General features: G+C 34.7%; 6 protein-coding genes across 8 annotated transcripts; 5 read left to right on the top strand and 1 right to left on the bottom strand.

The window, feature by feature from the left end:
- The first annotated feature begins 217 nt into the window (after positions 1-217).
- LOC123219281 (shaggy-related protein kinase eta) lies at positions 218-4,622 on the top strand. The gene is made up of 12 exons (XM_044641133.1): positions 218-470; positions 976-1,068; positions 1,253-1,312; positions 1,395-1,667; positions 1,745-1,819; positions 1,914-1,970; positions 2,861-3,001; positions 3,115-3,165; positions 3,242-3,337; positions 3,459-3,542; positions 3,734-3,835; positions 4,005-4,622. Exons 1-12 carry the CDS (start codon positions 456-458, stop codon positions 4,098-4,100), a joined length of 1,143 nt encoding a protein of 380 aa, XP_044497068.1. The 5' UTR covers positions 218-455; the 3' UTR covers positions 4,101-4,622.
- Positions 4,623-5,298: 676 nt separating this feature from the next.
- Positions 5,299-9,931, top strand: LOC123219274 (probable LRR receptor-like serine/threonine-protein kinase At5g45780). The gene is made up of 11 exons (XM_044641122.1): positions 5,299-5,591; positions 5,719-5,851; positions 5,959-6,030; positions 6,157-6,300; positions 6,414-6,485; positions 6,573-6,632; positions 7,035-7,108; positions 7,194-7,340; positions 7,426-7,764; positions 8,287-8,678; positions 9,283-9,931. The coding sequence occupies exons 1-11, from the start codon at positions 5,489-5,491 to the stop codon at positions 9,601-9,603; spliced, it is 1,857 nt and encodes a 618-aa protein (XP_044497057.1). The 5' UTR covers positions 5,299-5,488; the 3' UTR covers positions 9,604-9,931.
- A 3,601-nt stretch (positions 9,932-13,532) lies between these two features.
- LOC123219483 lies at positions 13,533-16,819 on the top strand. 2 transcript variants are annotated; one of them, XM_044641468.1, is made up of 3 exons: positions 13,533-14,064; positions 14,191-15,128; positions 16,325-16,819. In XM_044641468.1, the coding sequence occupies exons 2-3, from the start codon at positions 14,317-14,319 to the stop codon at positions 16,539-16,541; spliced, it is 1,029 nt and encodes a 342-aa protein (XP_044497403.1). In that variant the 5' UTR covers positions 13,533-14,064; positions 14,191-14,316; the 3' UTR covers positions 16,542-16,819. The 2 variants fall into 2 exon arrangements, with proteins under 2 accessions (XP_044497403.1, XP_044497402.1); XM_044641467.1 differs by having other exon boundaries at positions 13,533-14,068.
- A 1,049-nt stretch (positions 16,820-17,868) lies between these two features.
- LOC123219028 (60S ribosomal protein L11-like) lies at positions 17,869-19,784 on the top strand. Its single transcript, XM_044640685.1, has 3 exons — positions 17,869-18,028; positions 18,119-18,465; positions 19,346-19,784. The coding sequence occupies exons 1-3, from the start codon at positions 18,026-18,028 to the stop codon at positions 19,542-19,544; spliced, it is 549 nt and encodes a 182-aa protein (XP_044496620.1). The 5' UTR covers positions 17,869-18,025; the 3' UTR covers positions 19,545-19,784.
- A 169-nt stretch (positions 19,785-19,953) lies between these two features.
- Positions 19,954-22,565, bottom strand: LOC123219027. 2 transcript variants are annotated; one of them, XM_044640683.1, is made up of 3 exons: positions 22,376-22,560; positions 20,894-21,258; positions 19,954-20,431 (listed from the first exon to the last, which is right to left on the bottom strand). In XM_044640683.1, the coding sequence occupies exons 1-3, from the start codon at positions 22,465-22,467 to the stop codon at positions 20,250-20,252; spliced, it is 639 nt and encodes a 212-aa protein (XP_044496618.1). In that variant the 5' UTR covers positions 22,468-22,560; the 3' UTR covers positions 19,954-20,249. The 2 variants fall into 2 exon arrangements, with proteins under 2 accessions (XP_044496618.1, XP_044496619.1); XM_044640684.1 differs by having other exon boundaries at positions 20,269-20,427; positions 22,376-22,565.
- A 47-nt stretch (positions 22,566-22,612) lies between these two features.
- LOC123219026 (pentatricopeptide repeat-containing protein DOT4, chloroplastic) lies at positions 22,613-25,618 on the top strand. Its single transcript, XM_044640682.1, has one exon. It carries the CDS (start codon positions 22,648-22,650, stop codon positions 25,342-25,344), a length of 2,697 nt encoding a protein of 898 aa, XP_044496617.1. The 5' UTR covers positions 22,613-22,647; the 3' UTR covers positions 25,345-25,618.
- The last annotated feature ends 759 nt before the right edge of the window (positions 25,619-26,377 follow it).

Below are 26,377 nucleotides of genomic sequence, written 5' to 3'. Positions count from 1 at the left end.
ATTAAAGATCAGGGGTGTAAAAGGTAGATTGTAGAAAATTTGTCATTGTTGGATTCGAAACACACTACAGTCCAAAATTGGAATCCTATTCTCGTAATTAAGCTGAAAAGGGAATGGCAATATCGGAATTCAAACAAGAGAAAAAGAAGAGAGCGAAGATAACGGAAAGTAGACAGAGATAGAGAGAGAGGAAAAAAAATAAAAATAAAAACAAAACAGAAATAAAAGAGCTGGAATCACATGGTCTTGTGGTCTGTCCCTGGGTCCTCCATCTCCATCTCAATCTCCATCTCCATCTTCATCTTCTTCTTCCTCTCAGTCACTTCAACCTTTCTCTGTCCATCGCCATGATCACCAGCCTCTTTTCCTCCTTCATCGTCCTCCGTTGAATTCAACCCTTCTCTCTCTGTCTCGCTACCTCTTTCTATTTCTTATCTTAATCTCATTTTCTTTCCATGGCTGACGACAAGGTATCTCATTTCTTCTTCATATTTTCATTCACTTTCCGCATTTGACAAACCTGAATTTGTTTATTTATTTCTTTGCTCTGAATTTGTTTTAAGTTTTCCGTGGTTCTTCTTTTTTGTCTTTTTGGAGCTGAAATGAGTGGATTTTTTTGAGTTAGGCTTTTTTGGCTTGATATGTATGGTTTTTAAGGGGGCGATCCAGCTCTGGGGCTTGTAAAAAGATTGCTTTCATGTTTCTTGTGTTGAACTTGTCTGGATTTTAGATCTGTTGGTGTTTGTGTAGTTACGGTTGATTTTTTTAAAACCTTTTTTGGAGCTTAATTATGGTGATTAATTATGTTTCCTGATCTGTGATTTGAGATGGCTTGAAGTTTTATTTGCATATAGAGTGATTTTCTTTTTAACCTTACTTATTAGATCATACATACATGTTTATGCTATTTGTTTATTTTATTTAGTAGATTTTATCATCCAGCAGAATTATGATGTAGATGAACATGGTTTGCAGGAAATGTCTGCTCCTGTTGTGGATTCTAATGATCCAGTCACCGGTCATATCATATCTACCACCATTGGAGGAAAAAATGGAGAGCCTAAACAGGTTAAGTTTTTACCTCTTATGGGATTTTTTTTGGTGTGCTTAAATTTTTTTCAGTTACCGATGGGGTTGAAAATCATATATTGTTATCCTGATTTGGCTTGGTAACCGACCATCCAACTGAATATTACTATTTTCTTTTTCAACTGAAATCGAAGTTTATGTTTATGGTTTGCTGCTTCTTCAGACCATCAGCTACATGGCAGAACGTGTTGTGGGAACTGGGTCATTCGGGATTGTTTTCCAGGTCAGGAGCGCTTTGTATATGAGAAATTCCGAATTTTTTATGGGTCTCGTGCCTTGTTCTAACAGAATTTGATTATTCTTAGGCAAAATGCTTGGAAACTGGAGAGACTGTTGCGATAAAGAAGGTTTTGCAGGACAGAAGATACAAGAACCGTGAACTACAATTAATGCGAGTTATGGATCATCCAAATGTGATTTCTTTGAAGCATTGCTTCTTTTCAACTACCAGTAGAAACGAACTTTTCCTTAACCTGGTTATGGAATATGTACCTGAGAGCATGTATAGGGTTTTAAAGCATTACAGCAATGCCAATCAGAGAATGCCTCTCATCTATGTTAAACTTTACATGTACCAGGTATGTAGGGCCTCTCTGATGAGGTCAATTTGTTGCCAAATACACATACTTTTTGACAATTTTGAGGTATCTTTCAGATTTTCAGAGGGCTGGCATATATTCACACTGTTCCTGGAGTTTGCCACAGGGATTTAAAGCCTCAAAACCTTTTGGTATGCTTCTTCTATTATGAAGTTGTGAAAGGAAGTTAGTTATTATTATCACTATTATTTTGCCTTTTTTCTTAAGTCATTTTTATGTCTACAGGTTGATCCTCTTACACACCAGGTTAAGATTTGCGATTTTGGAAGTGCAAAACAACTGGTATGTTGGCACCTCCTTTCAACAACTTAATTAGATTGTAACTGATGTGATACTTGATTGATTTCATGTGCATGACATGCTTAGTTCAAAATTTGTTTCAAGGTATTTGCTATCAAATACTTGATGATGTTATCATCTTGAGCAATGATAACTGTTGATAGAATGATTTTGCAGTATGCTTATTTCTGCTGAACTTGGATTGCATCACTCTTCTTATGCCCTAGTTTCACTATCTCAGAAACCTTAATGCAATCTCTGGCTATGATGCAGTGAGAAGGCATCATGCTGTTGTATGCACTGTCAATGAAACTGATTTGGCGAATGGTGGGGAACATTGGCATTTATTTTTTTCTTTTTATTGGACAGGAACTTTCTTGGCAAAGTCATTTTTTGAAGTCAAAGAAGTTTTCACCTGTATTAATTTGGCTGATTGCAAACCTTCCTTCTCTTTTTTTCCATTTGCATATGAATTTAGTTGTAGATTTCGCGGTCGTCTTATTTTCATTTTTTATGATTCTCAAGTCACATGTCCTTAGAGCTGTATGAATAATCAGTTTCTTTTCTTCTTTCCACATTAAGAAGAGGGTCGTGGTAGTATCTTCTGGTGCCTTTTAATGTATTCTATGATTTCATGTTATTTGATTTCTCTCTCTTTCAATTGAAAGAAAATCTAATGTTCTATAGAAGTTCTAACTTGTCAGCAACTGCTAATAATTAGATGTAAGTGGTTTCCAGAAATGTGCAACCTTTGAGGTGGAGATGAAATATTTTGCTTGTACAAATGCAAGTCTAATTCTGGAACGTAGTGTTGTATTGACCAATCCTGTTAATTTTATGCTAGTTTTCAGTATAATGTTACATGCATTTACCTTTAAACTACTTGTGATCAGGTAAATGGTGAAGCTAACATTTCATATATATGTTCACGTTTCTATCGAGCTCCAGAACTCATATTCGGTGCCACAGAATATACAACCTCAATTGACATCTGGTCAGCTGGTTGTGTCCTTGCAGAACTTCTTTTGGGGCAGGTTGGCAATTTTGATACCATTTACAAATTTTGTTCTCTGAGAAGTTATTACTGCTTAATTTTCCACTGAAGCTGTGTTTGGCTGATTTTTAATAACTCTGGAGCTTTTTGTAGCCACTGTTTCCTGGAGAAAATGCTGTGGATCAGCTTGTAGAGATTATCAAGGTACATTTTGCTTGTTGGTACTTGAAATGATGCAATTTTGTAAACATAAGCCAACACCCTACATTTTGTCCTACAGGTTCTCGGTACACCCACTCGTGAAGAAATTCGCTGTATGAATCCTAATTATACCGATTTTAGGTTTCCACAGATTAAAGCTCATCCATGGCACAAGGTTTGCATTTATGATCGTTTTGATATCAAGTCGATCAATCAAATGCCATAGATTTGCATTTTTTTTGTTTCTATATATGCCTAGAAATAGTTATCTAACATATATATTTCTTGTATTTTAGGTTTTCCACAAAAGGATGCCTCCAGAAGCCATTGATCTTGCATCTCGGCTGTTGCAATATTCACCAAGTCTTAGATGCACAGCGGTGAGTTTAATCACACTTTCTCTGTATGGATATGTGCATGGGATAAGTTAATAAAGTTTGGCTTGAGGAGCTCAAATTTTTTAGTACTTGATTCCAAAAGTTGTTGTTTGCAAAAAGAGAGATTTTTCTCTTTAAGTAAGCTTTTTCCTCCTTAGTTTCTATTCTGATTAAATATGCTTTTGTCATTGCAGTTAGAAGCATGTGTACATCCTTTCTTTGATGAACTGCGTGAACCCAATGCACGTCTACCGAATGGTCGCCCTTTACCTCCTCTATTCAACTTTAAGCAAGAAGTATGTTTCTAAATTTCTAAAGTATATATGTTTATTGGTTTTTAGCATGAACTCTCTGTTAGTAAAATGATGCTCAAGGCGCAAAAGATATTTCTTGGTTTCATTATGAACAATTTTCTGTCAAGAAGTCCTGATGGAGATGCTTATAAACTATTTTACTCTTGTACAGTTATCAGGGGCGTCACCAGAACTTGTTAATAAGCTGATACCAGATCATGTGAAACGGCAATTAGGCCTAAATTTCTTGCACCCAGCTGGGACATAGATTTTAGCAATGTGGAAGCAATGTCTACTTTTGTTGATGTGTGACACTAAGGGAATTCTATCCATGTGTTTAACTACCACCACGCATTGAGGCTTGACCAGCATCCTTTCTTGCTCTACGAGGCAGTCTAGGACAGCAGCTGGACGGCTCTGCTTTCTTTTTTACTTTCACCCCAAACACCCTTGCCTCTACCCCATCCCTTCTTCCACCCCTTTTCTGCTGTCAAAGTGCCCATTTGTTTATGTACATGTTTGATAGTTAAAGATAGGCTAAGGTGATAAGGCGGACTGATCAGAAAGCAGCTGCTAGCAGAGGAAAAACTGAAGAGAATTGTACTTGTAGCTAGGAGAAAAAAGAGCCCCTAATATATATAATGGCCTGAAGAAATGGGGTTGGGCCATGATGTTTGTTGTCAAGTTTGTTCTTCTGGTTTCTGTTGTGGTTTGTGATTACTGACTTCCCAATTGCGGACAATTGATTTTATGTCACCTGCTGTTTATGCAAAGTCATGTTATTGCAATATGCTTTATCCTTGCTAGTACGCTACGTTTTATATTCTAAGTTACACTGTTTCTTTCCTACAATGATGGCTTTACCAATTTTTCACTCATTATGCTGTAAAATATTGGTAAATGTCATAATCGCGCATGATGAGTCAAAAGAAATTACCCCATAAAGCATTGTATATGGTTATCATTGTGCTCTTCCTTTTTCAACCTTTTTGAATGACGGCAACTCATTTATTCAACTAATCTTGGACTGGCTCCAAAGTGGCAAAAAGACTTAGAAGCCTAAACACAGGACAGGAGGAGGAACATGCTAAAATGCTCTTTCTATGAGTTGAAAACGATGTCGTTTTCATTTTTAAATAATAATCCACTTTGTGCATGAAACTCCAAATATCAGAAACATGTTTAGTCGTGCCTGCCACCACCACCACCTAGTAACCCTATAACTAAATTCAATAATTTCATTGTAAATTATAAATCATGGAGCTATATAAGATCCGAGCCGTGAATTAGTGGTGAATGGTCAAAGTAAGTCCAATCAACGGTGCAAAACAATCCTCGAAACGAAATCACATGTCGGACAACGCGACAATCTCTGTTGTTTCCGAATCTCGAGAATTTTTTTTCCCGCTTTCACATCACAGCTACTCTCCTTGTCTTTCGATATCTTAATATTTTTTAATTTATTTATCTCATCGGGGCAAGCCAACGAAAGCAGAAGAAAGTCGAAAATCCAGAAGGAACTCTGACATAAAAGCGAGTCAGTGGATTGCGCGACTCAGGAATCGGCTCGTTTGCGTTTCACTGGTAAGCGGAAAAAAGTGACCTTTGTGCCTGAGTGGGTTGTTCTGTAGCAGCTTTTTGTCAAGTTTCAAGTCAATGGAGTTGGCTCTTCTGTTACTTTTCATCGTTTTCTTTTGTGGGCACACCAAAGTTTCTGGCACTGACAGTCTTCTTTCTCCCAAGGGCGTGAACTATGAAGGTCACTCTGCTGCCATTTCTCTTTGTTTTTAGTTTTTGTTTTAATATTAACGTTTTTGTAGTTGTTGACTTCTGTTAAATTTTTTTTATTCATTTGGTTTTCTGTTGTGTTGTGTTGTGCTTATCAGTAACTGCTTTGATGGCTGTTAAGACTAAAATGAGAGACGAGTTACATGTAATGGACGGTTGGGATATAAATTCGGTGGATCCATGCACTTGGAACATGGTTGGTTGCTCTGCTGAAGGTTTCGTCATTTCCCTGTAAGTTTCCAATTTCCAATTATTTCTACTTTTACTTTATTGTAATAAAGTATTTTTATTTTATTTTATTTTTACTTACTTTTCTGTGTTGCTTTGCTTTTTGGTAGTGAAATGACCAGTATGGGTTTATCTGGAACTCTTTCTCCCACTATTGGCGATTTAACTAAGCTGAGAACATTGTCAGTTTTACACTCTTTGCATTAATGTTTGGCTTGAATGAATTTAATTTGATACAATTTGTCTACTTTTACTTATTTAATAACAAATGTGTACCAATTAGTGTTTTTAATCACTTTTTGTTTTAGGTTGTTGCATAATAATCAGTTGACTGGTACTATCCCAGCTGAGATAGGGATGCTTTCTCTACTTCAAACACTTGACCTTTCTGCTAATCAACTAGTTGGAGAAATTCCAAGTTCATTGGGGTTTCTTACTTGTTTAAATTACTTGTGAGTATGGCTGTACATTTTTATGCTTATTGATATGTCTATGAATTTTAATATTAGAGTTGGGTTGGTCTAGCTTTTCATATTCTAAGCCTTTTTTATGACTAGTTTTTCAGGAGGCTTAATAAGAACAACTTATCGGGTCCAATTCCTCCACTTGTTGCCAATCTCACAAGTCTTTCGTTCTTGTATGTGCTTTTTTTCATATCAATTGTGTTTGCTCTATTAGATTGTGTAAAGTGATGATTATGATTCAAACTTTAAATCCTGTGTAGGGATTTATCTTTCAATAATCTCAGTGGACCAACACCCAAAATACTAGCGAAAGACTACAGGTGAGATATTTAGTAGAGAGAGACTTTGATTGAAAAATTATTGTTCTTTGCTGAATTGTTATCCTTCATTGTTGGCTTGATGAAAATTCATGGGGTTAGAAGGTCTGTGATGTTATAGAACATATGGTGAACAATTGGCATTTATTTAAAGGCTTATGCTTGATCAAAGGCTATAATTTCCTTGGTTTCTTGTTTGTGTCTTCTTCACTAATAAATAAAAATCCACATGCAACTTGCAAAATGGTATGTTCAGTTTTTATGGTTACTTAAGGGAAAATTAAGTTTGCTAATCGACCATTTGCATATTTCATGATACGTTTTTGGCATTTTGATAGGCTTTAAAGTTATCTATATTATGTATAAATTCGTCCAACACCTAAACGTCTGTGTGTTTTGATCTAGTTTTACAGGGAATAGCTTTCTTTGTACTTCCTCATCTGAGCAAATTTGCATGGGTGGTTCTAAACCATTAAATGGTAATGTATATAAAATCTGTCGCACTGTTTAGATACATTGAACTTCAATATAATGAATGGGTATTGATGATGATTGTAACTGCAGCGACAGTTGTAACTCCAAAAACCAGTGGGCATCATCGGTGGGTGCTTTCTGTTGCTGTAGGCGTAAGCTGCACATTTGTTATTTCTGTGATGTTGCTTGTTTGTTGCGTGCATTGGTACAGATCTCGTCTTCTTTTTACATCCTATGGTAATTTCTGAACTCTGTGCTCTTTTACCAATTGCATTGGTGAAGATGATAGCTGGTGTGAGAAATTTTAATCTTAAATTTGCAGTGCAGCAAGATTATGAATTTGATATCAGTCATTTAAATAGATTCACATTTCGTGAATTACAAATTGCTACTGGAAATTTTAGTGCCAAAAACATTCTGGGGCAAGGAGGATATGGAATAGTATATAAAGGATGTCTTCCAAATAGGACAGTTGTGGCAGTTAAAAGGCTAAAAGATCCAAATTTCACTGGAGAAATGCAGTTTCAGACAGAAGTTGAGATGATTGGGTTAGCATTGCATCGGAATTTGTTACGCTTATATGGCTTCTGTCTGACGCCCGAGGAAAGGTTACTTGTTTATCCTTATATGCCAAATGGGAGTGTTGCAGACCGCTTAAGAGGTTAGTTTCATTGTTTTGATGTGCTTACTCCTGTGAAGTATGTTGGGTTTCGGCTAATTTTTTAACATACTAAAGAATCTCTTAGCTAGTCCTGATTGCGAATAGCATCAGTGATTAATTAAGAAAATTGTATTTCTCAGAAGTACAGATAATTAATATGTTTTTCTTTAGTCAGAAATTTCCCTATGAATATGATGAGAGTTGCTTATAGATTCTCATTTACATTTTTCTGCAGAAAAGCACATTTACTATTATAGTCTTTCCACACCACCCCCCCACCCTTTTTTTATCCTTTCCTTTTGCCAATCAATTCCACTTAATCATATTACATGCCTGAATGTCAGAATTAGGGATAACAACTGTTTTCAAACAAATTTATATGCACAGTTTGGATTGATTAATCCCACCGGCCTTTTAAAAAAACATTTCATTTCTGTTTCTTAGTTATCGTAGAGCTAAAACTGTGTGCTCTTTTTTGTTTCTTTTTTTTTTTTCCCCAACTGGCTTAATGTTCTTGAGCAGAAACTGGTCAGGCAAAGCCAATTCTGGATTGGAACAGACGGATGCGCATTGCCCTTGGGACTGCCCGGGGACTTTTGTACTTGCATGAACAATGTAATCCAAAAATAATTCACAGGGATGTCAAAGCTGCAAATATTTTGCTCGATGAAAGTTTTGAAGCTGTGGTTGGGGATTTTGGTCTTGCTAAACTGTTAGATCAGAGAGAGTCACATGTTACTACTGCAGTACGAGGAACTGTAGGGCATATTGCTCCAGAATATCTTTCAACTGGACAATCTTCTGAAAAAACTGATGTCTTTGGTTTTGGTATACTACTTTTGGAACTTATTACGGGGCCAAAGGCATTAGATGCTGGCAATGGGCAGGTACAGAAGGGAATGATTCTTGAATGGGTAAGTACCTATTCTCCTTTTATACCACATAAATTGTTCGCCTTCAGTCCATCCTTTGAGAAAGCTGTTAGTGGTGTTTTTGGCAGAGCTAATGAATATGTGGATGCCGGTAATAAATGAATTTTGTTAAGTGGATCTAGTTTCCAATTAATCTCTAAACTTTTTTTGCCATCAACTATGCAGTTTGCCACTATATAACTCAAATACTATTCAATAAGAGAGTTTTCGGACAATAAATCTTGTCTGTAGCATGGAAAAAAGCGTTTTTGACTTGATGGCCTGATCTCTATCATGTTGAATGTTGTTTTTGTGCTTTTGGCATGTATTTTTCTTCTGAACTTGGGATACCTGTTTGGCTTCTTCCTTAATATGGATATTAATGTGTAATTCTATCCTCGTTTTTATATGATTCCACTCAGTATTATAGGAAGATCAACTTTTAAAAAAACTGTGTAAGTCTAATGTGGCCCTATCTATATATTCCATTCTGTTAATATTCTAAAGAATCTAAACTGCCCACAATGTTTGTTGATGTATAAACTGTCAATGAAGCTAACTCAAGATCTGCTTTGCTTATCAATCTTTTATCACGCAAATTATGCAGGTTAGAACATTAAATGAGGAGAGGAGGCTAGAAGTGCTAGTAGACAGGGATCTGAAGGGATGTTTTGATTTATTGGAACTGGAAAAAGCTGTAGAGTTAGCTCTTCAGTGTACACAGTCACATCCCCACCTCCGTCCAAAGATGTCAGAAGTCTTGAAGGTCCTGGAAATTCTTGTTGGGCAAGCAGCAATGGAAGAATCACAACAAGGTGGAACAAATCTTTGCGTGGCAAGAGATTTCAGCTCCTACGGAAATTATAGTGATGTCCACGACGAATCATCATTCATCATTGAAGCGATCGAACTTTCTGGACCCCGGTAAAAAAAATAATTCCCAAATCTAACTGTAAATGAGTTTTGCATCCTACTAAAAATGGATTTAAAATCTGCATCTCCATCAAGGTAGACTCTTTTCATACAAAACCTGACCAGGATATTCCTGCAAAGAACATGTTGATTGATTAGAATCCATTTCACCACAAATCACACACATATCTGGATTCTGGCATTGGTTGGCAGTCTGCACATGGCGCCTTATGTTTTGGCACTATTGAGTGCCTAATTATTGCTATTAATTGCATGATGCCTGTCTGATGGCCATAGCTTTCACATCCCTGTCACGGTGAATAGAAACTTCAATCATTTTGTTATGTCAGATTGAACATACAGGGCTGGACAAGTATGCCCACTAAACACTTCTGCACTGGTTGAAAGTTGGGCAGGCGGTTTTATGATGTCTTGCGCATGGTGGTGGGTTCCATATTAAAGGATAACAATAAAACTAGGCCGAAAGACTTATCCCCACCTAAGGTCTAGTGTATTATTGTGAAAATAATAATTTTATTTTTATATCTAAATAAAAATTTTAACATATTAAAATTTTTAAACCTTGGGTGGTATTTAGTCTTTTGGCCATGAACTATGATTATATGTTTTTTAAGTATATATTTATAGTGACGTGTTATTATGTTATGTGATTAGATAATTTTAAATTAAAAATAAAATAATATTTAATAATATATTATTTTTGTAATTAATCATAGATTTGAAAATGTACACGCATGGTTTCCTTAATTTAAAGGTTCCTTCTATGATAGCGTGGAGTGATTATCTTTAGATTACAGTCAATTTCTGAGTGATACCGGGCAAATTTTATCTCCATCAACCTTATCTACGGAACAATAAGTCAAATGTAAGTCAATTGCGGTGATACGAGAATCTCCATTGGGAAAGGAATATAATATTATTTTAATATATTTACAAAGTAATAAAAATAAAATAATATTATTTTAATATATATTAGTTGAGACGATGTTATTTTGTACTAAAAATTTTAATTAACAAATTGGGTAAGTAGTTTGAGCTCAAGCTTGAATGAGTTTATATAGGGTAGATTTGTTTCGAGTTTGTTCAAATTGAGTTCGAATTTAAACGAGTTTGATTCGAATATAACCTTATTTATGAAGGAGGTAAAATGGATGTATTGGAAATATAAATAAAAATAAAGCCAAATGACTATGTCCAACCCAAGGTTGGGTGTGAATCTAATTTTTTAATCTTTTATTATTAAAAATTTATTTATTCATTAAAATTTATTATTATTGTTAAAAATAAGATTATTATTAAATAATTTTATTTAAATTCATAAACTCTCTTTTTTCTCCATTACAATTGTCCTCTTTTCTAACTTTCTAAAAGTGTTAATTTCATCTTTTCTCTTTCCCTTAGTTTTCATGTCTGATCTGAGGTGATCATTTGCCATTTTCGATTGTCCCTTTCTCTTTGGACAACTCTCCCTTTCCACATCGATTTTCTTCATTGGAGACGACAAAGGTGAAGACTTATCAGATGAGTCTTTGTTGATTGACGAAAACAGTTAGAGTGGAAAGGGAGAACAATCAACAAAGGAGGAGGGAGAGACTAATGGTTGATGATGGCAAATTGTCGCCTGAGAGAAAGAGAAAGAAAGACTAGGGTGCAAATTGAAATTTTTTGAAAATCTAGAGGGGAAATCAATTGAAAAAAAGATGAGGATTTAAAACAGTAGACTTAGGGAAAATTAATTTTTAAACTTGAAAAATATGGGATTAGAGGACAAAAATAAATATTTTAAAATTTTGAGGTAATACTAAAATAGAAGTTTAAATAAAATTTTTAATAATGATTTTATTTTTTATAATAATAATAAAATTTAACATGTGAATGAATATTTAAATTTTTAATAATTAATGAATAAAAAATTGTGTAGAAAATATTCATTTGACCTAAAAATAAAATAATTAAATCATAAAAATTGATGTAACATTTCATGCCAATGATGTGATTATTAAAAATATTTTAGCCCACCTCATTGATAATGAAAGTGCAAATTAAAATAGAATATTTAGGTCATTCCCAAAGTGGGTATATTCAAAATAATATTAAAAAATCAAGAGTAAAAAAATTATTTTCTACTAAAGTTTTGTTATAATAATATTTTCATTTTCTTATTCTTTTCAAATTAATCACTAGTTTGTTTATAAAATATTATTATACTATCAAAATCATTTTTTCACATGGGTAAAAATTTATTTTAAAAAATTATATTCTTAATCAATATTTTATTGAGACATTATAATAATATAAATGCATGTGATCCGATTGAATCTGATTTGAATCATATCGTTCCATTATGATTTAGTTAAAATCGCACTTAAAATAATATGATTTAGATTAATTTATACTATCCCAACACAAATTTTTTTTTATTAGAGTGTAATTTTGGTAAATACAATATGGTCGATCTTATCATTTTATGTATGAGTTTAGCTAAATTGCTCGATTTGAAATGTAATATGGTAGAATTTTATCTTACTAACTTATTAATAATTTTTTTTTGCTTTTTTATATAATTATTACCTTAAAATTAATATAAATTGAAAATATTTAATATGAGTTTGGGATAAACTATTATTTAATTTTGAAAATTAATTTTTTCCCTTTTTTCAACAATTATTCCTTATTACTTAAAATAATACAACAGAAAACTGATTTGTTAAATTGAGAGATTAAAAAAAGTATAATTAGGATAAATTCGATGGAAAACAATAAATTTATGTATTTAGTTTTGAGTTTTTAATTGGATAATTTTTTATTAATAATAAAATAATAGTTAATTATATGATAATATATCATCTAACACTCAATTGAATATGTAAAATTAAATGTACATAATATTATTAGATGAATATTAAAACTGTGTCTACATTTTTAAATTAAGAATAAAATAGCATTAAATAACGATAATATATCATTTATATATGTAATTATATATATATATATTTTTTATATACATAGTGTTGCTTTCGGATTAAAAACAATCACTCTTTCAAGGGAAATAAAACAAACCCTATTTTAATAGTTACGGTAACAAAGGAGCAAACTAATGTCATGACAAGCACAAGTTTATAAAAAAGGCCGAAAGACTTATTCCCACCCAAGGTATGATGAAATCCCAAACTCTTACCTTCCAATTTTTTAAAATCTAAACTAAATTTATATTAAAAATATCAGTTAAAGATAAAATTGTTATTCAATAAAAAATTAAAGTTTTATTATATTTTTTTACGTAGGTTTAAAAATCTCATAATTTTTTCTCGACTTAAAGTTTAAAAAGTAACAAATACCCTTCAGGGTTTATTCCTCTTCTCTTCAACGCAGATTGACATTCTTTGATGCATCTTTGTCTTGAGTAAATATGATCAGAGAGGTAAGAGAGAGAGACCAAAATGAAAGATAAGATGAGAGGAAGGATGACCGACAATCAGAGATTACCAATTGATGTCGAAAAGGAGAGGAACAAAATTTAGAAAAGGTATTTGCCATTTTTCAAACTTTAGTTTGAAGAGAAACTATGCGTTTTTTAAATCTAAAGAGAAAAATATAATAAAATTTAAAATTTTTATTAAATAATAGTTTTACCTTCGATCTTAATTGAGATTTTTAATAAAAATTTATTTATAAATATTTGTTAGAGCTTTTAAAAATTTAAAAGTCAAAGTTTAAGATTTTGCAGTGCCTTAATTGGGAATAAGTCTTTCGGCTCGGCCTATAAAAAAAAGATCATACATTTTTTAGGATACGTGACGTACAAAAATATTTAAAAAATAAGCCAGCAAGCAATAATATTTAACATTATTTTATTTTTATTGAATATTTATATGGTAAATTCTTACAACCAAGACAGAAGCAACAAATCAAACTTGCTTAAAATGAGTAGTCAATTCCAATTTCACCTCCACCGGTTGCCCAGCCACCGGTTGGCGGTTGCCCTGCCCCACTTCACGTCTTTACTTAGACAAAACGTTACTTGTACAATTATTATTCCATGCAGATGATGGCAGACGGAGAATCCATATACATAACAGTACAAGATAAGCATTAATCTCTTCCTACTTTGTGTTTATCAAATTCCAATTCCAAACTTAATCCACAATTTAATTGTGGGTACTTAATTCAGTTTTTTTATAATTTGATTTATTCCCACTCCATCTCTTCGCTTTCCTCACGGACCTCACCTAACCTTCGTGTATATAGTTTCAGTTTTTACCTGGTACTTAACCTAGTTAATCCTATGAAAACCTGATATCTATCTGCTTTTGTTTTTTCTCTTTTAAAAGAAAAAAAGAAACCTTTTTTTATTTTTGTGTTCTGGGGTCCGACTTTTTGAAGTAAACGCTTTTTCTGATGGATGATTGGAGGAGCTTGTCTTTTGCGTGGGATTGAGTTGAAGTGAACAAATGGAGTAGGTAACGATATGGTTTCTGCTTTTTCTTATTTTTGGTAACTTAAGATTTGGTTTTTGTTGGAGTTATTTATCTGTAAATCCTCATTATTACTCCTTTTTTCTATGAATTTTTGTTGCTTTTAGGGATGTAATGATAACAGCATCCGTTTTGCAATCAAGATAGATGATGTTGTTGGCTGCATATATTTATATATATGGACGTTTCTGAAAATTCTTGAGTGGGAGATTTTTTTTTTTTTCGGGGGATTAATGGATCAAGAAAATCATGAGAGTGATGGAATTGTTGAGAATTTGAGTCAAGTTAGTAGAGTAACAAGTGAGAATTTAAGTAATTTGGTTCATGGGGTTGTGCAAGACACTGTTACCGTGAAAAATTCAGTTGAAACTTCAAGTGTTAGAAGAGATATTGGTGAGGTCGAGTTAAGTGAAGCTTTAGGAGAAGGGCAAGAGAGGGTTGTAAATCATGAGGCTGATGATAGGAGAGTAACTGCCAATAATTCAAGCAATTTGGTTCATGGGGTTCGGACACATGCGGTGAGTTCAGAAGAAAGTACGAGTTGTAGTGGAGAAAAGGAGGGGTTTGTATTCAAAGTTGATGAATTGGGGTCAAGTAATGCAATTGTAGAAGCACACAATCGGCAAAGAGTAGCCAGTCAAATTGATCAAGTGCAGGAGACTGCTGTTGTGGTAAATTTGGATCAGACAGCAGGTGTTAGCAGAGTCAATAATGAGTTAGAATCAAGGGGTAATGAATGGATATCAAGTAAAGCATTGGTGGAAATGTTGAAGAGAAATAATTCTAGAGTGGAGAAGCAATCCTGTGTGATTGATATTAAAAGTGGCAGCGGAGATGAGAAGGGAACTAAGGAGAGTGGTAATGAGGAAAGGGTTTGTAGAATTTGTCACTTAGGCTCTGAGCAATTATTGGAAACCGCAGATGCTACTGCTACTGCTGATAGTTCCACTATGGGTTTAATTCATCTTGGTTGTGGGTGTAAAGATGAGCTTGGCACTGCACATAGCCATTGTGCTGAAGCATGGTTTAAGCAAAAAGGAAACAGGTAAGCATTTCCTGTCTCTGTGAATATGACCTTTTTTAAAGATTTTACATGACTGTTTTAGGAAATAGTGTGCTTTTGATTTGATGTTAGATTAAGATGCACCATTTAACTAGTTGGCTTGTTAATGTTGTTTGAAATTCTTCATCTCTCGATATACCAACTTAAGCAGACATAACTCTAAGTTTGTGAGCTTAAATTAATAAAGAATTTCCAAGTACTGCAAAGAAGAACAAATTGTATGGAATGTTGTCTCTTTCTTTTTTAAAGCTTAAGCTCTTGCTAAGTGCAATATATATTGAATGCTCTGGCATATGGCTGCAGTTGCAAATCACTAGTATTTGCACTTTTTGATTTTGACTATAGGTCATGTAACTTTTGATTAGTGATTGCTATAAATATTTGCTTCTAGGAATCATATTATTTATAAAGTTTGAGCACACTGAATGTAAATTATAGAGTCTCAGTGAACTCTAAATTTTATGCAAAACTCAACTAATATTCTTCCTAGAAGCCAATAACAAAAGCAATCGCTAATTAGAAGTTAATTTAATTAGATTAGTTTTATGTGAAACTCAAATTGAATACCTTTTGAGTAGACTCTCATGTTTTATGGTTCATAGTAACTAAATGTATATTTTGTGTTGGCGTGTAGGGTTTGTGACATCTCTGTCATTCACATGTGTTTGTGCATTTGTACTGTGTCTGTATCCTACCCATATCACCATTCATGTATATTAATCATGTTACATAGTGAAAATATGCTTCACTGTTAGTAATTTCAATAAATTGTCTCATGCCCATGCGTATCTGAGCTCTGAATATTTAACAAATTTGATATGGATATCCATTACTTCATTCCTTTCTGGTGGAGAGCCCTTAGTTTTGTTTTCATATTAAATTACTCTCTGTTTATGTGTTCCTCCCAGCCTGTCTCTCCCTAATTAAGTTAGAGAGAATTTGATATTTACTTGTTATGTTTTCATAGTTATGTCAATTTTTTATTTACCTTTTTCATGTCTGAAACCTATAAGCACACATTCCTGGGTTCAGCTGATTTAGTTGTTAATGTTATGTATTTGGATTTATGATTCAGTCTCAAATCAACAGTTGATACCTCTCAAGTTTGCATTGCATTGAACCACAGTTTCTGTCAAGAAATACTGAATTCATGTAGACCTGTTTCTTGTCATACACAGGTTGTGTGAAATTTGTGGCCAGACTGCAAAAAATATCACCGGCATTGGGGATTTAAGAGTTATCGAGGAATGGAGCGAGCATAGATTCATTGGCAGCAGTAATAGCTCATCAGAAAGGAGCGGATGTTTGCAGGGACAGCCATTTTGTAACCTCCTAATGGCATGCCTAGTGATAGCTTTCGTGCTGCCATGGTTTTTTCGTGTAAATATGTTCTAAAATGGTGTGAGTCATAATCAGGACTGTTGATTCCCGGCTTCAGAATTCAAATGGTTGCCCACCTTGACAACCACAAAAGGCTTTACAAAAAATATACTGCTGGAAAACAGTTTTTAGTTCTCTTTATTCTTTGCTGCATGCTGGTACTTGTCACACATGGAATATCTGCAATTCTTATTCAGGAGTCCTCATTGTAAACACAGGCAAAAATTGGTTATTTGTTCATACTTCACAGAAAGTGACTATTTATTTTCATACAATCAGTTTTATTTTTTCTTACTTTAATTTTCGAGCAAGATGTGTTGTAAATAAGATCAATTCAATAATATTTTCATAAGAGTCCTGTTACCAATAGAAGAATCAAATGTTTTAAATAAATTTATCGACTCTACATTTGCAACTTCCGTTGTAGTATAGGTGGTCAGTATATTCGGCTCCGGGATCTCCTGTAAACCCCTTTAATGTGGTAAAGGGAGGATATTAAGGGAAGCAGTGAGGGAGATTTCCCTGCAGAGAGCTGGATAAGGGGAGACCTTCATGTCCAATTCGGAGGCAGGGATATCTCTACCCTACTATCATTATGTCTTTGAGTAGATAATCGATTGGCTTTTATTTTGATAGTAAGTAGTTTTTATAAGCCTAATCAAGAATAATAATCGAACTGGAGGAGCAAGTGGAGGCTCGAAAGCCAGAGCTCGCTAGCACGTTTTCCGTTTTCTGGGTTCAAGTCTTGGCAACCGAAAATCTTTGATTTGACCCAATTTTGCACCAAACTTATTGTTAACAACTTTTGGTTTTAGAATCTGACAACATTGCCCCAATATTTGGATCCATTCCTCTAAACAACAAAACAAGTATAGATCAATTTTTATTGATGAAATAGAATGTTTATCCTTATTATCCATTATCTTTGGAATTTATTGTTGTTCTAAAATAACCAATGAAAGATTTCTAAGAAATCTCAAATTAAAAATTTAATAAAAAAATAATCAAAAATAAATAAAACAAATAATTAATATAATCAGAAGAAAATTTTAATAAGATTGAGAAACAAAAACTTAATTTTAATCCAATCTTACTATAATTATATAATATATTGAATTCATATTATTAATTATATTTTTCTTTATTTAAAAAAATAAATAAATACTTAGACCTTACCTATATATACTGAATTCATGAAATATGATGGCTAATATTTCCTCAAACTTTAGGGGAGGTGGGGGTCACTCTTAAAAAATAGGGGTAAAGTTGATTGTTTTCAAAACTAACAGTGGCAACATGTGACAACAATTTTGGGGTCAAAATAATTAATGCTTCTTTTATTTTTGGTCCTTGGTGAAGGGTATTTTCGTCTATTAGCTAAGCGACGGTTTCAAAAACCCTAGCTGGCTCCCTCATTTATTTTTTCATCTCCCTCGCCTCCTTAACTCACTCGGATTCACCAGCGTTCCTCTGTCATCCTTCTAAACCACAACGCTGCAATGGTTCAGTATTTCATTCTTTTTCAATCAAATTTTTTTATTTTTTATGAAAATTTTATTGACTGTGTTTATGTTTTTATGTTATTGAATCAGGCGTCGGAGAAGAAGCTTGCGAACCCAATGAGAGAAATAAAAGTACAGAAGCTTGTACTCAACATTTCTGTGGGTGAAAGCGGAGATCGACTCACCCGTGCCGCCAAGGTCTTGGAACAACTCAGTGGCCAAACCCCTGTCTTCTCCAAGGCTAGGTACACTGTCAGGTCATTTGGTATTAGGAGGAACGAAAAGATTGCCTGTTACGTTACTGTCAGAGGGGACAAAGCAATGCAACTTTTGGAAAGCGGTTTGAAGGTCAAGGAGTACGAGCTTTTGAGACGCAACTTCAGCGAAACTGGGTGTTTCGGTTTCGGTATTCAGGAGCACATTGATCTAGGCATCAAGTAAGTACCTTTTTTTATTTCGTTATTCATTTCCATTGTGTCTTGCTCGTCATTGATTCTGCATACTACAAGTAATGGCCATGTGAAATCATAAAAAAATAAACATTTGTTGTGTTGGGTATCTTTCTACTGAGAAAAGACTTTCGTTATGCGATAGTGTTTTTAAGTTTTTAGGTTTTATCAGTTCAGATGATTTAGTAAAAAAGTGATGCCACTTATGATTTTCCTCAATATTGGGTGAGCATAGAATTATGTTTGTGTTAAGTCAAGTGCATGTTTTCCGATAGGGGTTAGTGCTGACTTGAAGCTTATACTTATATATTCTATTAAAAACTTATGAAAGCCATAACATACGTTTGGCTTCTGGGCTTTTGCGGAAGCCATTCTTTTGTCTATTTCAGTTTGTGTCTATTGCTATGAACCCTTTATGGTTGAGGTGTACCTTAGAACCGGCTTCCTGCATCCAAGGAATATGGATTTCTTGTAAATTTCAGTAGGGATTACTTTCTGACATAAAGTTCAATTCTGACTTAGTAAACCAAAGGTGTCTATATATAATATATTTCTTATTCAAGACTGTAAGCACTATAGTTCTTGTTGAAATTAGTATTTTCTCAGGATGTCATATTTCGTACTAAGCTATCACCATTGCTCATGTTATGGATCAACTGGACAAGATAGGCATATGCTGCATATGCATTGGCAATTAGTATGTCATAATTTAACTTGTCTTGTGGAAAGAGACCATTACAAAGAAATGGTACAGATGTTTTCACAGTCCTGCATGGTAGCTATGAATATATTAGGGATCTCAGCTTCAGATGTGTTAATCTCGAACGGGGATTTTAAAATTGACTTGTATTGTATCATATCTTTTCAGGTATGATCCTTCAACTGGTATCTATGGTATGGATTTCTATGTTGTACTAGAACGCCCAGGATATCGTGTTGGTCGTCGCCGCAGATGCAAGTCACGAGTTGGAATTCAGCATAGAGTTACAAAGGAGGATGCAATGAAGTGGTTCCAGGTCAAATACGAAGGAGTCATCCTCAACAAAGCCCAAAACATTGGAGCTTAAGGAGTTGTGCTACAGACTTTTCAGTTGTTACTTTTTTAAGTTTTGCCGGTTGTCTACGTTATGTTTATGAGCAGTTTATGTTTTCTCTTGGAAGATTTCACTACTTGTATTTTAAAGTACTCTGTGTGGCGTTCTTTTGGTTATTTATTAGAATATGGTTATAGTAATGCTTCTTGCCTTGTATCATACCTTGATACTCTGGTGACTGCTTTATTTGTTTGCAGCTGAAAAAATTTCATAGCCTTCTGGTAGCAATGGTTTGGAAATTCATATAATGTTTTTATGTATCAATGTTGAATTAATTCTCAAGGTAAAGTATATCTAATATGTATCATGAAGCCGAAGTGTAGAAAATAATTTTGCTGGAATCTGCGGTAATGAAAATTGGGGTAACTTTAATCCACCAAACTTGGTTACGCAAAGGAGAGGAAAAAATTAAAAATGAAGAAAAGAATCCCCACATAAACATAGTAAGGGCAACAAGCATGGGTCAGATAACTTTCTTTCAGAATTGTTAGGCGGAGGTTCATACTCCTGTTTTTTGCCTGCTAAGACTCTAAATAATTCAGAAAGGTTTAATGGTGTTTTAGGATCTCAGCAATTTAATAAGCTCACTCTTCTTCAGCCTTGAGTAGCCTTTGAATCCTCTTGCCTTGGCCAGTTCTTTCAGTTGAGGAAGTTTCAATTCCTCTACTCTTGGCAACTTTAACAGCTCACTTTCTGCCATGTTTGCTGATGCTTCACTATTTGCTCATGAACTTTGCCTCTTGGGGCTGAAGGATATGGCACAGGAGACCTCTTAACAAAGGTGGACGGTAACCTAACCAACTTGAAGTTATCCTCTGATTCCAGGTCCTTCACGTCCCCATCATTGGTTGAACGTCTGTCTACAATAATAGGTATCTGAATAAATAATAAGGGGTGAAAAAGCAAAGAAGTTTCCATTATGTAATAATAGAACTGATAGCCTAATTCTCATTTGTGTATTGATAGAATGAAAGTACTTGGAGTGCTGTGACAGTATGCTTGCTATGGTAAGTATGGTTTATAGAAACGGCAATACAATTTTCCTATCCACAATTTCTCCCATGCTCTTTCTAAAGATTTCATGAAAAAAAAAAAAATTGAAGATAACTTCACAAGAAGTATTGAATTATTCAATTTTGTTGGTAACTCATAAGCAAAGAGCCACATGGTTTACTTTCACTTCCTCCGGTATCTAGCATAAAAATCCAAATATATCAGGAAAATTAAGAAGATTTCACACTACCAGTTAAAAACTATAATATTTAAATTTGGGCTAGTCTCCCAAAACTATAAATATAGCATCAAAGATCAAACTGCATTACCTTTTACTTGTTTCCGTGCATGATGAAGAATGTCAATAACTGATTCAACTGTGCGCTTACCATCAGATGGGATGCGATCTCTCTTCTTCATGCTCACAGGATCTCCCTGCGATATTGAAGACTGAATCTGTTTGAAAAGAGCAATTATCTCTTCCTGGTTAGAGGAGCTCAATGCTTTACCATCAGATAATTGAGTTCTTTGATTTCCATCCCCTTTCTTTGTTCTCCCAGCATCAGACCCTTTCTGGGGTGGTCGGCCTCTTCTACTTTCATCAGATCTTATGCTTACAATGGTTAACTTCTGAGGACTCTTTTGGGAGGCAAAAAGTGAAGTACAATCTGCAATCTCTGCCAAATTGAACAAGCTGCATCAAAGAATGATCTCTCAGTCTGTGATTTCCAAAATATCAGGTCCAAGGACATACCACCCACTGATACCCAGACTTCACAGAAAATCAACCATGAGATTGGATGTAACAGATACTAACCGTCGAAAAGTGAATAAACAGCATTTCAGTAAGTAAACGAAGTCCAAGTTTCTTGTAGAGATGCAGTGAGGTAATATTTTAGTTCATGGACAATGAAAAGATGACAGCACTCCACATAGTGGAAGCTAATCAAACTTTAATAGAACAGGAACTGGATGTAACAACTCCCATACATTGTGCACGACCAGTAAAAATACAATAGCCTAATATCAATTATAAAGTAGAAAAAATTAAAATAAAAGCCTAACTGAGATTTTAAGATTTCTTGTAATTATTAAAAGATCATAATTATAAAAAATAGATCCATAAACTTGTTGGTCAAAGAACATAATCTCTGATGACCATGGACTGTAAACAACAAAATCATCTAAGAGTTCCCTGGATTTTAGGTTAGCCTGCTTTGATGCAGGTTTCCTGACGGAGGTTAAAGCAATTACCAAGCTAACAAAACATTAGACCACAAATGAGTGAAAATGTTTCATGAGGCTCAAGTCATCCCAACAAATTTAACGAAAATTACCACATATACTACAAAATCGACTTGAAACATACCAAGTTACCAACTTGAATGAAACAACTTATGATTGGCATCCTGGGACACATTCACAGATTCATCAACAGTAAGTAAGAATTTAACTCAGAGGTAAATTAATTCAACATTCATTCAGAATATTGCACTGGGGCTTTAGATTGCAAACAATCATGAAACCAAAGATTGATCAGCAACTGGGGCTTCTATACGAGAATTTTATATGTCCAACGGGACAATCAAAATTCAACATCAAAATCACAAGCAAACGAGAAGTGATACTTAAAATTGGAATATACATTGATCATTGATGAAAAAATGGACTTCACATGTATGATATACACACAACACAACAATCAGGAGCCCACAAAATGATTTAAGCTTTCAGCATAAGAATCCAAACAAATTCTGGGAAATGAGTTTTCCATAACTGAGAAACGAAGTAATTGTTTAGGGATGACTTACTGCCTCTTGCGGAGACAATCGGCCTTCCTTTGGAATTTGAGCTCCTTGTTGAAAGACAACAAAGATTGAGGATAAAAGGCAACTGCACCCATAATTTTCCCACAAAATCTCAGATTCTTGTAACTGGAACAGAAAGGGTCTCGATTCCCTTGACTAATCCGCTAATTATAAAAGTTCAATCTTGTTTCTTTCTTATTATACTGTAAAAATACTTGCACTTGGTCCAAAACCTTCTCAAGCACGTGCAAACCACGTGCTAAATTCTGGGATGTATGTTTATGCTTCTTTCCTATCTGCTATGGTTAGCCAGTTCTTTGAGTGTAGAAAAAATGCTGATTTTCGTGTCCAAAACCGCGCCAAACTTGTTCTGTTTCTCTACCACCAATGACAACTATTTTAAAAAATTTTTAAGCTCTCAGAATGGTTTCTTTTGCTTTAAAAAACCATCTTCAAGACACATTTTTGAATCATCGAATTTGCACAGTTCTCTGACCACAACCTCTCTCTCGACTTCACTCACAAAAACCATTGATCATAAAACTGTTGATTACAACATTAGAATATGTAGGTTTTGTGAAGTGGGTAATCTTAACAAAGCCATGGAATTACTTTATAGCTCTCAAAAATCTGAACTTGAAGCAACAACTTACTGTTCCATTTTGCAGCTTTGTGCTGAACTTAAGTCACTAGAAGATGGTAAAAGGGTTCATTCCATTATTTGTGATAATGGCATTGAAGTTGATGGTGTTTTGGGTTCAAAACTTGTGTTTATGTATGTTACTTGTGGAGCTTTGAAAGAAGGAAGACGTGTTTTTAATAACATAGTCAATGAAAAGGTTTTCATATGGAATCTGATGATAAATGAGTATTCAAAGATTGGTAATATTAAAGAAAGCATATATTTGTTCAAGGAGATGATAGGACTGGGAATTGAAGTGAATTCCTACACATTTTCTTTTGTTTTGAAGTGTTTCGCAGCTCAACGAAATGTAAAAGAAGGTGAATTGGTTCATGGGTATTTGCTGAAATTGGGTTTTGGATGCTATAATACTGTTGTGAATTCTTTGATTGCCTTTTATTTCAAGTGTAGGAGAGTTGAGAGTGCACGCAAGTTGTTTGATGAATTGAATGATAAAGATGTTGTATCGTGGAATTCCATGATAAATGGCTATGTGGCTAATGGTCTTGCTGAGAGGGGACTTGAGGTTTTTAAAGTAATGTTGTATTCGGGTTTCAAAGTGGATTTGGCTACACTGGTTACTGTCCTTGCAGGTTGTGCTAATTGTGGTGCTCTTACAATAGGTAGAGCAGTTCACACTATTGGAATAAAATCTTGTTTCAACAAGGAAATCACCTTCAACAATACTTTATTGGATATGTATTCAAAGTGTGGCGATTTAGATGGTGCAGTTCGAGTTTTTGAGAAAATAGGAGATAAAAGTGTTGTATCGTGGACTTCAATGATAGCAGGTTATGCTCGAGAGGGTGTGTCTGGTGGCTCTATCAGATTATTCCGTGAGATGGAAAGGGGAGGTGTTGAACCAGATGTTTTCGCTATAACAAGCATTCTTCATGCCTGTGCTTGTGAGGGCTTCTTGGAGATTGGCAAGGATGTGCACAATTACATTAAGGAAAATAATATGCAGTCAAGTTTGTATGTGTCTAATGCTCTCATGGATATGTATGCTAAATGTGGAAGCATGGAAGATGCAGAATTAGTGTTTTCTGAGATACCTGTGAAGGACATTGTCTCATGGAATACAATGATTGGTGGTTACTCGAAAAACAGTTTCCCTAACGAAGCTCTGAATCTGTTTGTTGCGATGCTGCAGGAATTAGAACCTGATGGCAGAACAATGGCATGCATTCTTCCTGCTTGTGCCAGCTTGGCTGCTTTGGATAGAGGACGAGAGATCCATGGTTACATTTTGAGAAATGGATATTCATCAGATAGGCATATTGCAAATGCCATTGTTGACATGTATGTTAAGAGTGGGGTACTAGTCCTTGCTCGTTTACTCTTTGATAGTATTCCTGCCAAGGATCTCATCTCATGGACTGTTATGATCGCTGGGTATGGTATGCATGGGTTTGGTAGAGAAGCTATTGCTACCTTCAATGACATGAGAAATGCAGGCGTTGAGCCTGATGAAGTTTCCTTCATATCTATACTGTATGCTTGTAGTCATTCCGGATTAGTTGATGAAGGATGGAGATTCTTTAATTTAATGAGATATGAATTCAAAATTGAGCCTAAGTTGGAACATTATGCCTGTATGGTGGATCTTCTGTCCCGGACAGGGAACCTATCAAAAGCATATCGATTCATTGAAATGATGCCAATTCCACCAGATGCCACAGTCTGGGGAGCATTACTTTGTGGGTGCAGAATTCACCATGATGTTAAATTGGCAGAGAAAGTTGCTGAGCATGTTTTCGAACTGGAGCCAGAGAACACAGGATACTATGTACTTTTAGCAAACATATATGCTGAGGCTGAAAAATGGGAAGAAATGAAAAGATTACGAGTGAAAATTAGCCAGCGAGGCTTAAAAAAGAACCCAGGCTGTAGTTGGATAGAGATCAAGGGCAAAGTGAATATCTTTGTTGCAGGTGGCAGTTCACACCCTCAAGCTAAAAGAATAGAGTCTTTGTTGAAGTTGTTAAAACAGAAGATGAAGGAGGAAGGTTACTTTCCTAAAACAAAGTTTGCTTTGATCAACACGGATGAAATGGAAAAGGAAGTGGCTCTCTGTGGGCATAGTGAGAAATTAGCCATGGCTTTTGGAATATTGAGTTTGCCACCAGGCAAAACCATTCGGGTCTCCAAAAATCTAAGAGTATGCAGAGACTGTCATGAGATGGCCAAGTTTATGTCCAGGACAGCAAGCAGGGAGATTGTTTTGAGAGATTCTAATCGCTTTCACCATTTTAAGGATGGGCACTGTTCTTGCAGAGGTTTCTGGTGAATCAAATAAGCGAGGGGTTTTCATATATCGAACCCACAATCTAGACAAAATTTCCAACACATCTATTAACATATAGGTTCTCATGAACTAATCAGCAGATTTTTGTAAATTATGATACTGTGACAGATTAACTTATCGCTGTTGAAAATTCAAGGGTTTTGTCCATCAATTGAGAAAGAGATGCTATTTACATACAGATATGTAATGCAGCTGTATAACCAGGCTTTCCCAGTGGAGGAGGGAATTAATTTGAATGTCCATCAGCAGTTTTTTCTTTTTGGTTTGTGTTGTATAGCTAATTAATCTCTGAGGGCAGATCTCTGTCAGTCAATTTTATCTTTTATTATTATGGTGTCTACGTCTACCTAACTTAAATCTTGAAATCAATCATCTTTCCAGGCGGGTATTCTTAAGCAAGGCTCTCTTCAAGAAAGAAAGGTGAATTCATGATCTTGCCAAATAGTGTACTTGACATTGCAGATTGAACTTGGAAATGCATGCAAGCAGACAGAGCAAGAGTTCTCCAAGCAATGTGATCAGAAATAATGAAAAATTACTGTTTCAAAAGTTTAGTGGGATCATTGTTAGTCTCTGATATCCTCTAGAAACAATATTCAAGGTCATTATTTCTCCATTTAACTTAATATTATTTATATGACTCCTCACCCAACAACTCACCAGAAACCATTCCTGGGAATTGAGATCATTAGCAGTGAATTATTTCTTAAGTTTGTTTCCAAGTTCCAGAGTCATCTTCAAGCAATGTTCCTTTTTCATTTCTCTTCCTCTTAAGGCCCACCATTGTACACATTTTAACTCATGAACCACTCCATGAATATACACTGTAGCGTTATATTTTATTAAATAGACATTCAGAAAATGACATCTCAGCATCTAACATCATTCTTTGTTCTCCATTTTTTCTGGGATGGTCATGATAACCATCCCTGTAATTGCAATGATTGTGGTCATTTGTTTTGTTATTTAAGCATATTCTTTATGATTATATTAGAATATACTTTGTGGTCATCAG

Source organism: Mangifera indica, chromosome 6 (assembly GCF_011075055.1).
Source record: "Mangifera indica cultivar Alphonso chromosome 6, CATAS_Mindica_2.1, whole genome shotgun sequence".
NCBI lineage: Eukaryota > Viridiplantae > Streptophyta > Magnoliopsida > Sapindales > Anacardiaceae > Mangifera > Mangifera indica.
The sequence above is the reverse complement of the archived record's forward strand: the minus strand, read 5'-3'. Positions and strand labels throughout refer to the sequence as shown.

Coding starts and splice junctions, on each gene's coding strand:
- LOC123219027 (XM_044640683.1), bottom strand. CDS start 22,467: ATGGGTGCAGTTGCCTTTTATCCTCAATCTTTGTTGTCTTTCAACAAG. Junction 21,259..22,375: donor GATTGTCTCCGCAAGAGGCA/GTAAGTCATCCC, acceptor TCTTTGATGCAG/CTTGTTCAATTTGGCAGAGA. Junction 20,432..20,893: donor TGCACGGAAACAAGTAAAAG/GTAATGCAGTTT, acceptor CTATTATTGTAG/ACAGACGTTCAACCAATGAT.
- LOC123219483 (XM_044641468.1), top strand. CDS start 14,317: ATGGATCAAGAAAATCATGAGAGTGATGGAATTGTTGAGAATTTGAGT. Junction 15,129..16,324: donor TTTAAGCAAAAAGGAAACAG/GTAAGCATTTCC, acceptor TGTCATACACAG/GTTGTGTGAAATTTGTGGCC.
- LOC123219028 (XM_044640685.1), top strand. Junction 18,466..19,345: donor CACATTGATCTAGGCATCAA/GTAAGTACCTTT, acceptor ATATCTTTTCAG/GTATGATCCTTCAACTGGTA.
- LOC123219274 (XM_044641122.1), top strand. CDS start 5,489: ATGGAGTTGGCTCTTCTGTTACTTTTCATCGTTTTCTTTTGTGGGCAC. Junction 6,633..7,034: donor ATACTAGCGAAAGACTACAG/GTGAGATATTTA, acceptor GTTTTGATCTAG/TTTTACAGGGAATAGCTTTC. Junction 7,109..7,193: donor TGGTTCTAAACCATTAAATG/GTAATGTATATA, acceptor TTGTAACTGCAG/CGACAGTTGTAACTCCAAAA.
- LOC123219026 (XM_044640682.1), top strand. CDS start 22,648: ATGTTTATGCTTCTTTCCTATCTGCTATGGTTAGCCAGTTCTTTGAGT.
- LOC123219281 (XM_044641133.1), top strand. Junction 1,313..1,394: donor CATTCGGGATTGTTTTCCAG/GTCAGGAGCGCT, acceptor GATTATTCTTAG/GCAAAATGCTTGGAAACTGG. Junction 1,820..1,913: donor TAAAGCCTCAAAACCTTTTG/GTATGCTTCTTC, acceptor TTATGTCTACAG/GTTGATCCTCTTACACACCA.